Source organism: Tachypleus tridentatus, chromosome 10, assembly GCF_004210375.1.
Source record: "Tachypleus tridentatus isolate NWPU-2018 chromosome 10, ASM421037v1, whole genome shotgun sequence".
NCBI classification, from domain to species: Eukaryota; Metazoa; Arthropoda; class Merostomata; order Xiphosura; family Limulidae; genus Tachypleus; species Tachypleus tridentatus.
Window position 1 is genome coordinate 31,443,972 of NC_134834.1, and position 12,476 is coordinate 31,456,447.

General features: G+C 36.2%; 1 protein-coding gene across 1 annotated transcript in view; it reads left to right on the top strand.

The window, feature by feature from the left end:
• Nucleotides 1–3,815: 3,815 nt before the first annotated feature.
• Nucleotides 3,816–12,476, top strand: part of LOC143228995 (nuclear hormone receptor E75-like) — a 79,595-nt gene continuing 70,934 nt past the window's right edge. The window contains exon 1 of the mRNA XM_076460593.1: nucleotides 3,816–3,900. Coding sequence (XP_076316708.1) covers nucleotides 3,831–3,900 — 70 coding nt within the window. The 5' untranslated portion in view covers nucleotides 3,816–3,830. The remainder of the gene's footprint in view (nucleotides 3,901–12,476) is intronic.

Consider the following 12,476-nt stretch of genomic DNA (forward strand, 5'->3'; position numbering starts at 1 on the left):
TGTTTTGTTAAATTGTTGTTCTTTTACTTTTCTGTACGTTGTTTACTTTTACTTCGTTGTTGTTTAACTTTTGTTTTGTTAAATTGTTGTTCTTTTACTTTTTTCTGTACGTTGTTTACTTTTATTTCGTTGTTGTTTAACTTTTGTTTTGTTAAATTGTTGTTCTTTTACTTTTTTCTGTACGTTGTTTACTTTTATTTCGTTGTTGTTTAACTTTTGTTTTTGTTAAATTGTTGTTCTTTTTACTTTTTCTGTACGTTGTTTACTTTTACTTCGTTGTTGTTTAACTTTTGTTTTTTGGGAAGATTGAGTGCTAATGGGACACGAACCATGGAAACTCAGCTCTGGTAGGCTAACCGTTGGGTAGCGTTCTGGTCGGCCCGGCATGACTAGGTGGGTTAAGGCGTTCGACTCGTAATCTGAGGGTCGCGGGTTCGAATCCCCCGTCGCACCAAACATGCTTGTCCTTTCAGCCGTAGGGGCGCTACAATGTAACGATCAATCCCACTGTTTGTTAGTAAAAGAGTAGTCCAAGAGTTGGCGGTGGGTGGTGATGACTAGTTGCCTTCCCTCTAGTCTTACACTGCTAAATTAGGGACGGCTAGCTCAGATAGCCCTCGAGTAACTTTGCGCGAAATTAAAAAAAGAAAAAAACAAACAAACAAGCGTTCTGGTAAAGTATGGTATTATTTGAACGGTTATTCGTCTCTTTATAATGTAACTTCACAACCGTATTACTGCTAAGCATGAAACTACGACAGTTAAAGTTTTCTCGCCAGCCATACAACTGCTAAGATATCATTCTCAGAGAAAGGTTTGTTAAGTTAGTAAGAGACTAGGTCATCTTAATATTGGTTGGATAAAATAATAAACTACGGAAACCATGTCATCATTTGTTGAAGACGAAGATAAAAACGTAAAGTTGTTAAAAATACAACAACTAGCTCAATTGTTCTTTTTGTGATATTTCATGTGTGACGTAAGTTTCCGTTTAGTTAAGATTCAGAAATACTAAATTCTTTTACAGTGTTAATGATTTCCACATTGCTGATTGCTTCACTAACATTGCCTGTGATTGTTCAAGAATCAAACTTATAATGCCTAACGGCCAAGAAGTGTTTTTATGAGCTTTTTTCGATTAGAAATTGGAATTCCTGTATCTACCAGAATTGTTATTGTTGTTTTTTAATTATTAAAAGTTACAAAACTATTAAAAAGTTGAAATTTTTTTAACACCAATTGCTGGAAATGGAACCACTTCCTTGAAATGTGTTCATCATAAACCATTACTACCTAAACTAGTTGACAATCATGTCTCATTAGAAAACACTCGATGTGAGTTAGGACGTAACCACAGACAGGTTGTCAGCTTAGATTTGCATAAGTATTAAATAGAGTTATTCAACTGTTTCTTTTCCCTTTACCTTTAATCTATATTTTGAAACACCCCTGCCTGTTGATATTATAGTCTGAAGCAGTTAACCTAAATGGTTACTGAGCTGTATCCCGAGACAGGTTATCAGATTTTTTGGAAGAATATCAATTTCACAATCTTTTGTGTGTGAAAATTCGACGTCACGAGGCTTGATGTGAACGAGTGAGTCCCTTGCTCCGTAAAAAGTAAGCAGAATGTTACACCTGTTCTTACACGAGAGTTCTAGTAATAATTAATGCAGTACACCTTCTGTTACTTACTTCTAAGAACTTAAAAGTGAAAGTAAAGAATATTGTATATCAATATGTCATACACATCATATCTGATGTATTCAGTCCTTTCCACCAATCACATTATATCTGTTATGTCCACTCCTTTTGACCAATACTAGGGCTCATCAAGCCCGTAGGAATACGACAGATACTGTAGTGGCTGAGACGCTATTCATATTATCACATTATATTAACAATGACTGTTATAGCAGGAAATAAAATAGTTTGGTGTTTATAACCGACTAGGTAAAATTCATAACAAGGTAGAAATGAATTATGGTTTGGTTTGAATTTCGCGCAAAGCTACACGAGGGATATCTGCGCTAGCCGTCCATAATTTAGCAGTATAAAACTAGAAGGAAAACAGCTAGTCATCACCACCCACCGCCAAATCTTGGGCTACTTTTTTACCAACGAATAGTGGGATTGACCATCACAATATAAAGCCTCTATGGTTGAAAGGGTGAGCATGTTTGTTGTGACGGGGTTTCGAACCCCCCACCCTCAGATTACGAGTCGATTGCCCAAAACACATAGCCATGCCAGGCCAAGAAATGAACTATTAATAGTGAAGTAATTTCATACGTTTATCAAATCTGACTTCCTATTGTCCAAATACACATCACAATAGGAACAAATCTGACCTACTACTGCCCAAATATACATCCCAACAGGATCGAACTGAACTTGCTGTTGCCCAAACACACATATCACAACAAGAGTAAAGCTGACTTCCTATTGTCCAAATACGCATCACAACAAGAACGAATCGGACTTGCTATTGCCCACATACGAATTTATCATAATTTTCCAGAAGAAAAGAGTCAAACACAAACCACAGAAGATGACTTTACGAAGGCATATAACACAAATGTGTTCTTAACCCACAGCATTAGTTTGTTTTAACGTCGTTTCTCTTATGTCGCCAGGTTTTAATAACAACTGGTGGGCCTGGTGATAACGCAATCGATTCGCAATCTGAGGATCAAGGGTTTGAATCCCTGTCACCGAACATGCTCGCCCTTTCAGCCGCGGGGACGTTACAATGTGACAGTCAATCCCATTGATCTTTGGATAAAGAGTAGGTCAGGAGTTGGCGGTGGTTGACTAGCTTCCTTCAGTCTAGTCTATCAATGTTAAATTATACGTTAGGTGCGGATACCACAGATAGCCGTCTTATAGCTTTGCACTACATTACATACACACTAATCCAGACAACTGATGATGTCTCTAAATTAAATCAGTTTGAACCATCAAATACATATTTAGAGCAAAAACCAATCCGAAATTACCGGAACAATTAATGTTACTTCCAAGGTATTAGCATTCAATCACACTTGAATTAAAAACTGTTCATCATAACTTTTGTGTACAAAATATAATGGGTCCGTAGATGCCTTATAGGCAAATTATATGAAGAATTATCGTATATTGTGTTTATGAAATAAACACGGTTGAAACTAGTTCTCCGTGACATTTTCTATCTTAAAACATCAGTGAACACTTCATACAGCGAGTTATTTATTCACTTGAGTGTCACTCAAGTGATATTTCCGAGGTTGCTCACTGACTTGACCAGTGATGCTTACGTCTCTTATGCTAGGTGTAACCGTTTTAAGCACCGTTATGCGAGGATGGTTAACTGGCACAGACATCTGTATTAAGAATCTAATCCGTAGAATATTAGTGTATTTATTTAACCGTCGTCCTTAACCCCAGTTTTCTAGTTTTGGAAGAGAAACCATTTCTAGATTCCCCGAAGTTATAAAATTCGCCAGCATAGAGTGAAAACTGTGTCAGGAGGTCGTGACGTCACAGCACGAGGTTCACTGACCGTGCGGCCAGTGAACAGCGTTAGCAGGGAGAAAGTGTCAGCTGCTTCTGGTCCTCGTGCACTTCAATACCCTGTTGCAGCCATGTACATGAACAATACAGTTGACTAAGTAGAAAATATTGGATTATTTTAGCTAAAGGTTTTCGAGCACAGCTAGCGTCTGATGGTCTCGTTCCGCCGGCACATGAATTGGTATTTTCCAAGTTCCTAAAAAACTCGGAATTATTTTACTCACCTACTTACAACATTCATCAGTACCGTACTCTGTAAACGAGATAACATATTAGAAATGGGGGAGTTGGGGATTTTGAACCGCCAGCATGTTCCTCCGCTTGCTCAAGAAGTTCGGCACTTTGTAGGTAAGATCATTTTGAAAGTAAATTAACAGTTATTATATGACTGATCTATCATTCCAAAATATTATAGTCCCGTATACTGACTTACGACATCGCATACAATATAAAACAGAGGTAAACTGAATATTGTTTCATTTTATTATAGAACGCTTTTCCATTCAAAAGTAACTTTTTATGTGTGTATTTTTATTAAATAAAAAAATTAAAACTCATATCTTGTTCGTATCCTTTTAATACTTTCCAGTGGCACAGTGGTTCGTCGGTGGACTTGCAACACTAGAAATCATATTTTGATACCCTTGGTAGGCAGATCAAAGATAGTCAATCCATCGTGTAACTTTGTGCTTAAACTGACAACAAACATCTATTTAACACACTCAGATTGTTTTATTTTTGAATTTTTCAGCCATTCGATTTTGGCCAAACATACACTACTTTTTTATTATTTTAGGTAGAGATTTGTTAAATCCACTCTTCTCTAGCTAGTAATTTCATTCATTTTTATATTTCGTTATGAGAGCGATTAGTGTGTAAAACAGATTAAATGTATTTCAGCCTAAGGCCTTAGATAGGCTTTTAAAATGCCTTCTCAAGAAAATATGTCTTTTTCTGGGACAGCGGTAAGTGTGTGGATTTACAACGCTAAAATAGAGCATTCGATTCCTCTCAATGGACACAGCAAATAACCCCACGTGGCTTTGCTGTAATAAAAACACAAAAATACGCTTAAAACATATTCTCTGTGGACTTATAATGCGAGAAACCGGGTTTCGAGGCTCCTGGTGGGCACAGTGCAGGTAGTCTGTTGTGTAGCTTTGTCTTAACTTCATAAAATAAACATTGTTTCTATTCCGTCTCAGATTATAGTACTTACTGCCTTGAATTGAATCTTAGTCTTTATTTCAGGCTAAACCTAAAATATTCTTCCATTTGTCTCAGTCATGCTACTCCAAAATATCGATTTAGTCCTGCCTTGGACTAAGCCTATCAGCTGAGTCTACACTGTACCCCAAATTACATTAATAATGCTGCATCAGAGGATCTATTTAGTCCTCCCTTAGTTTAAGTGTATGACACTACCTACTTCTGATTGTATTGTTTGTTTGTTTGTTTTATTTCGCGCAAAGCTACACGAGGGCTATCTGCGCTAGTTCTGATTGCATCTGTGCTCCTTCACAGTCCTGCCTCAGAGCGATTCTTTTTTGTCTTTAGAAACTTTCCCACGCTATTTATTCTCTATAATACCTCTAGACGATGTTACATAATAGACTATCTCTAGGAATTGCTCCAGGCTACCTTTATGTTCTAAAAGACCGCTGTTAGCCATTCGTCAAATGTTCGTAAGATAGTTTTTAATTAACTTGGTTATTGTGGTTAAAAAGCTTAAAAAAGAGGAAATGCTCGACTGTAACAACCGGTCAAGAGTGGGAGCTAAAAATTTGTACATTAAAAAACAACACTCAAATCCATTCTATGAACCGTTAAGCCGCGGCTGAAAACTCAACAGTCCATAGTAATTTAAGTTTGACTGCATTTGTTATAATCTTCGAAATGATTACTGTTGCCTTAGCCGTAAGTATTGTTCACTGTTTATTCTTTGGCGATTTAGTTCTACCGTTATAAAATTTCAAGACAGAATAATTGATAAAAATCACTATATATGCATGTATTCTTTTAATAAACAACAGTGTCACGTGGGTTCTGCACGTGGAACTACCGGTTGGGATTCGTATCCTGCGTAAATTTTATGCCAAGAGGAAGCGTTTTTCATTTCACATGCGTAGGATGATAGCAGTTGTGAGGCTTAATAACATAACAATTGCCAAAGGTATCACGCCTACCTCTCCCTCTCCAACAGCTTCTTCCCTTGGGCAGAAAAATAATATGGCAGCTTTTGCGCACTTTAAGTAAATCTGTTACCGAGCAATGTTAATCTAGTTATACCTTAGTACACGAGATAGTTATGGGCTCAACTTTGAGACAAGATAAAGAAGAGGAGAAGGGACAAATAGGTACAGTTGTCCTAAGTTCCCTCTATCGAGGAGCTCACTCCCGTCAAAGAGAAAAATAAAATTATAAGCAAAAATTGGATATCTCGTCGAGAAACGTATGTTTGCAGTTGTGTCACTACGACAACAGCGATTTTAGTCGTTTCATCTGAACCTATTATATCATAATTAAAATAATTTATTTTATCTATTCATCGCTCGTGCTTGTATATTGCCCAAACTGTAGTTAATAAATGGTAGTAAACTGTGCTTGACTTATTTATGAAATTCAGTTTAAGCCCTTCCCCACAGTTTCTTTTATCCGGTCTTAGTTAACAATTGCTCTTATTATTATAGAAAGTCTAAGTAACAAATATTGCTTATGTATACATACATATATATATATATCTAAAAGAGTTTCATGTGGTTATTGCTCTTGGTTAGGAGCCATATTTACAAAAGTTGAATTGCTCGCCATGGCCAGGTGAGTTAAGGCATATCGTGGTGCGAGTGTTAAAACAGGTAATCCCACCAGGTGGTTCCTCAGTGGCACAGTTTACGGACTTATAGTGCTAGAAGCCGAGTTTCGATACCCATAGTAGGCAAAGCACGGAAAGCTAATTGTGTAGATTTGTGCTTAGTTTCAAACATCAACAACACACCACTCAGGGGGAAATAACATGATTAAATCCAAATTAGAATTATACAAATATAACCGATTATGTATAAATATATCACTGAATAGAAAGCTGAAAAGTCGTTCGACAGTCCTAATAGCCTAATGCTCTAAGAAAACATGCGTAACTAGGAAATATTTGAAAGATTACTTGTTAAATAAGCCATATCAATGACACAAATGAATAATTGAAACTAAAACAACTGTATTTCTTGCATTAATAGTAACCAATTACTTTAGTTGCATAGAGACTTAAAATATTCTAAAAGCACAAAACTGAAATATTCATTAGGAATATGACAGAATGATTATTTCTCTGTTTCAAAATTTTCGCGCAAAGCAACTTGGAGACTATTTGCGCATAACAGTCCATAATTTAAACTCATGGAATGGAGAGAAGACAGCTAATCAACAGCACCCATCACCAACTCTTGGGCTACTTTCTTTTTATGACCAAATAGTGAGATATTAATGTCACTTTTATAGAGTACCCGTGGCCAAACGTGCGGAGCGCATTTTGGTAGTAATGAGCAGCAAACCATGAACCCTCGGATTCACAGTCTGAGCATGCGAAGCCTAGTCACGCCCAGCCCGATACAACCCGACTTTTAAGTGAAATAAGTAACAGAAAGTAACAAAACGTTTGCTGGAATAGGGGTCATTTGGAAGCCTTAGCACTGTCAATAATCTTGTAATTTTCCTATGTAAGCTTCCGGGTTTTATTTACTGTCTCTTTTAAAAAATATTTGTTTTCAAGTTCTGACACTTCCTATCTTGTAAAAATAGGTGGGAAAAAATGCGACAATTTTTATTGTTATTTTTATTCCTAATTACTTTACATGTAAAGAATAGTTGACCAAAACGCATAGCCTACGGTATTAATCTAATTAAAGAAATAGGTTGCAGTGATTGTTTTTTTCTCCTCCATTCATTCTCCAGTCAACAAGTATTGCTTGCGCGTTAGCCATTAGAAGGCACTTCAAACAAAATTAGGTGAATATTATAGATAGGAACACGATATTTTAAGTTGTTGTTTTTTTTAATTTCGCGCAAAGCTACACGATGGCTATCTGCGTTAGCTGTCCTTAATTTAGCAATGTAAGACTAGAGGGAAGGCAGCTAGTCATCACTACCCATCGCTAACCTTTGGGCTACTCTTCTACCAACGAATAGTGGGATTGACCGTCAAATTATAACGCCCCACGGTTGAGAGAGCGAACATGTTTGGTGTAACGGGGATTCGAACCCGCGACCCTCAGATTACGAATCGAGTGCCGGGCCATTTTAAGAGTTAAAATGAAATGCTGTTATAGTATAAGTAAAGATGAAAAATATTTTTGTTTGTTTTTGAAGGTTTCTATCTTTTACTTGTTTTTATTACAAAACAAAATAATAGGTTATCTGGCTACTACAGGGATTGAACGGTGGATTTAGCGTTGTAAGTCCGTAAACTTACCGCTGACTCATTGGAGGACTGATATTTGATTTACGTGTTTGTTACGTAAATGTCTGCTAATGATTCAGATTTAAACATCTATATGGAGCTTTTGTAATGTAACAAAACTTTAAAATCTTCAGTTATTAAAAAACGCACACAAATAAAACATCTGTATACGCGACAGTCTTGTTAACCGTAGGGTATAAAACTTCCTACAAAAACATAGTTTTGTTCCAGATACAGCTGCGAAATATCTTTCCGGTTAGTAAATATCCTGTCTTCCTCTCAAAAACAAGGCAATATTGTCTTGTTATATGGAATTGTTTTCAGCTATGGGGACAAGATAATGAGTGTATGGTTGCTCTACATTCTTCGTTTTCAATCACCGTCTGTTCAGAAGAGCGTATTTTAACTTAAAAATATACTTAAAATAAAAGTTCATTTCCCTTCACCCCATTGTCAAACTTATCGAATCCATTAGGCTTTGTTGTCGTCATTGGCGTAGCCTGGTTTTCCACTGGGGAGGGTAGAACATTTTAAGAGGTGTGTGTGTGTGTGTGTTTTATTATAGCAAAGCCACATCGGGCTATCTGGTCAGCCCACCGAGGGGTATTGAACCCCTGATTTTAGCGTTGTAAATCCGGAGACATACCGCTGTACTGGCGGGGGACTTTAAGAGGTGGCAATAGATTAAAAAATCTTAAATTGATCTAAATATTAAATAAAATTGTCATTAAAACAGATAAAATATAATAGTGTGTATAAAACTAAAATATAATATGTGATCAATGTGCCTGTATTTATTCATAAACTGATGTTAGTGAAATTTCTCAAAGTCACGATATTTCTGTTATATTACAAAAATAAAATAAAATGAAAGAGAAAGAGATAAAAAATATAGTTTTTTTTATCAAAGTTGTGGAACTTATTTTTGCTAATTAGTACATGCAAAGCAGTCACAGTGGATATTTCCCCACTGATACAGCGGTAAGTCTATGGATTTACAACGATAAAATCAAGGGTTCGATTTCCCTCGGTGGACTCAGCATATAGCCCGATGTGTCTTTGCTATAAGAAAACACACACATGTATTGGATACTTCCCTAGATTTTTAAATGTAAAAATAAAAAAATTAAAATAAAAAATTGTCTGTAGCATTCGCAGAACCTATAGATGGCAGGACAAGTAAAATGTACTACAGTAGAGCCCCTCACTAACGACTTCAAAAATGCCTCGACAAAAAGGTCGTTAATGAGGGGGAGTCGTTAGTGAGGGGTGGATACCCAATTCGTTACCAAGATTTAAATTATGTACGTTTTTATAATAGGCAATCGGTCTCTGTTCATTTTAAGGGTATGGAGTATTTAAAAACGAAATAAAAAATGCGGTAATATGTAATGCAAAATATATTTTCACTAGTTCTCACTACTTTACCTTGATTTTATGAGGCTATTAAATGTTTAAACACAAGTCTATTCACCATTCTGTGCACAAAAAATGTTGAAATGCAGGTTTAAAATACGATCCTAAAATACATTTCTTAAAAAAATCACTAAAATGTTACACGCAAAAGTGTTCAAATACTGACTGGATATACGATCGTAAACTAAAGAAATCACTAGTGTTCATGCAGACTTAAAATACGATCATAAAAGACATTTTCTTAAATCACTAATGGTCATGCAGACTTAAAACGCGATGATAAAATACATTTTTATATAGAAATCACTGTAGGAGAAATGCTACACACGCACAAAAATGATCAAATACAGACTTAAAATACGATAAGAAACTACATTTTCTTAAAGAAATCACTAATTTTTGTTTGTTTTTTTCTTCGAAAATTGTACAGTTTCAATGTCTTTGCTCACTGCTACCAGGCAATCTACAATGTCCATTTTGCCGTGTTTGAGACCAAACTGTAAACGTTTTTCTGCATATGACATTGCAGTGGCACAGTCAATTGGCTCGAAAGACTCTACAGTTGTGTCGTCACATTCTTCACCATCATCACTCTCGATTTCTTCAGGACACGCGATAATATTGTCAGAAACTGAATCATCACAAACTGGAGTTTCGTTGTCGAAGTTGACATATTCGCCAAGAGTTACACCATTCAAGACAGGCCTTAAGTCGGGGTCAGATTGGTTTTCTGAAACATTGTCTTCACTTTCGTTTGACACTTCGCCTAAACAGAAGTTAAAGCCGCATTTCAAGAAACACTTTTGAATTGTGGAAGTCTTAACTCGAAGCCAAGCGACGCGTAACCACACAATTGCGTTCAGAAGAGTGATTTTTTTTGCACAACTCGGGACCTGTAGCCGTCTGGTCGTTATCCATGTGAAACAAAAGTTGTCTCAAGAATGTTTTGCGATACAGCAGTTTGACGGTCTGTATAACTCCAGCGTCACAAGGCTGTAGCTTAGAAGTTGCATTAGTAGGAAGTAAAACGATTTATTGTTGAAGTAGATTACGTAATACTGTTTAACTACGGAATAATTAAACTCATTTGTAATATGCCATAAATGAGAAGGCAGACCGCTATGTAACTTCACAGAATATGCCACATAATAATGTCACTTAGTCGTTAGTGAGAGGTAAAATAATCAAAATTGTTCAATTTGGTAGGTCGTTAGTCGCGTTTGAGGGGAAGTCGTCCACGAGGGGTCAATTCAATGCAAACAGGGTACCGTCAAAAATTTTCCGGTCGTATGACAGGGGAAGTCGTTAGTAAGGGGGTCGTAGTGAGGGGCTCCACTGTATTAGAATTTGATCTCTAAATTAATTAAACATTAAACAATTTTACTTCCAGAAAATAGAGTTGTTATTTCTTAACACGTGGAAGTGCCAAAACTGTGACTTCATTTATTAACTGTAAACATTCACATATGTTATAATACTAACAAGATAGTAGACACGTGTCTTACCGTTTAAATGATAAAGTGTCATTGAAATTTGCTTTAAAGTAAGTGAAGCGTTTATATATTACATTTATCGTTAAACTCAGATTAGTAAACAGTTTCGAGACTATATTTATTCATTGGACTTATTCATAACACGTTAAAAAAGAAGTGCATTTAGTTAACTTTCTTAACTGAAACATTATCACCACTTGATAAAATAGTCCTGATGAGGGCATTAAAACATCTGTGCTAGCATTTAGTTTTATACATATGTATTACAAGTGAAATATTTGAAAATAAATTGGAATATTGTCCCTTTTGCCAGCAAGGGAAATTCTAAAGTCGTCTTTTTTTTTAATAAAAGGTTTAGTACCCCTCGGTGGACACAGCTGATAACCTGATGTGGCTTTAGTATAAGAAACACACGGACACACACCCTTTATACGAGGAATGACTTGATTGTTAAGAGCAAAATGCTATGTCTGCTCTGCCCAGCGCACGTATCTAAACTCAAGTTTTAATTTCTTACGTATGTGGGCTTACCGCTGAGTCTCTGGGGGCACAAGTAAAGGAAATCAAAATAAATTTACGCATTGTCTTAACTAATAATTAAACATCAGTGAGGATTTCACTGTGAAGCAAAAATAGTTCAAAATTAAATTTACGTATTTGTTTATGTCCCCTCCCCCAAAAAAAAAAAAAAAAACAGACAAAAATGATGTGTTTTCCTTGAGTGTATCATGTCTGTAGACTACTGTGGTCTTCATATTTAAACTTATCCAGCGTCAACTCCCAAATTTCTGCATAGAAAATTGGATCAAGCCCAAGAGAAGAAGACAGGTTAAACTTTCACTGCAGATATCTATGAATATCTGACCTTGTAACACAGTTTTCTCCATAAAACGCCCAAGGGCTTGCTTAGTCTTAACGTCTGACCCGCTCATATTCTCGCGTTTTCTCTATCCAGTACTGTTGTGTTCTCCAGCGCGCGTGGAACGTTAAGATTTGGGGGCACCTTCAACAAATAAAAGTGTGTCAGTTTACGGTCGTTGTTCCCTTTCGCTTTATTTATTTAATTTTTTTTTAATATAGCACTAAGTTTGCGTCACTAAGCTGTTTAGTTGTTATATTTACTCCCTAACGTTTATTAGTCGAATGGTAGTCCGATACACTGGCACCAAAAAGAAAAGGCAGCGGGCTTAGGGAGGGATTGCAGTAGAGAGAACAACCAAGCTGTCGGCCTGAAACACGAGTGGAGGTGAACGTACCCGAGTCTTTTCTAGGTCATACTGTGCCTGCAGCTAACAAATACTGTGTAATTCGATATTTATTATCACATCACAGATGGAAATCAAAACAAGTCTTCAGCATTATGTAGTTAATTAATTGAAAATCAATAAAGCTTACGTTTCAGACAGTGATAATGTGTGCATGGAAACCGAGTTTATTAGTAGTTGCTAGATGACATAAAAAGTTTTCTTTTTTATATATTTATTAATACTATATGGATGAAGATTTATACCAGTGATTTCCAAATTCCACCTTCCTCCATTTAAGGTATTATTGCTCCATGT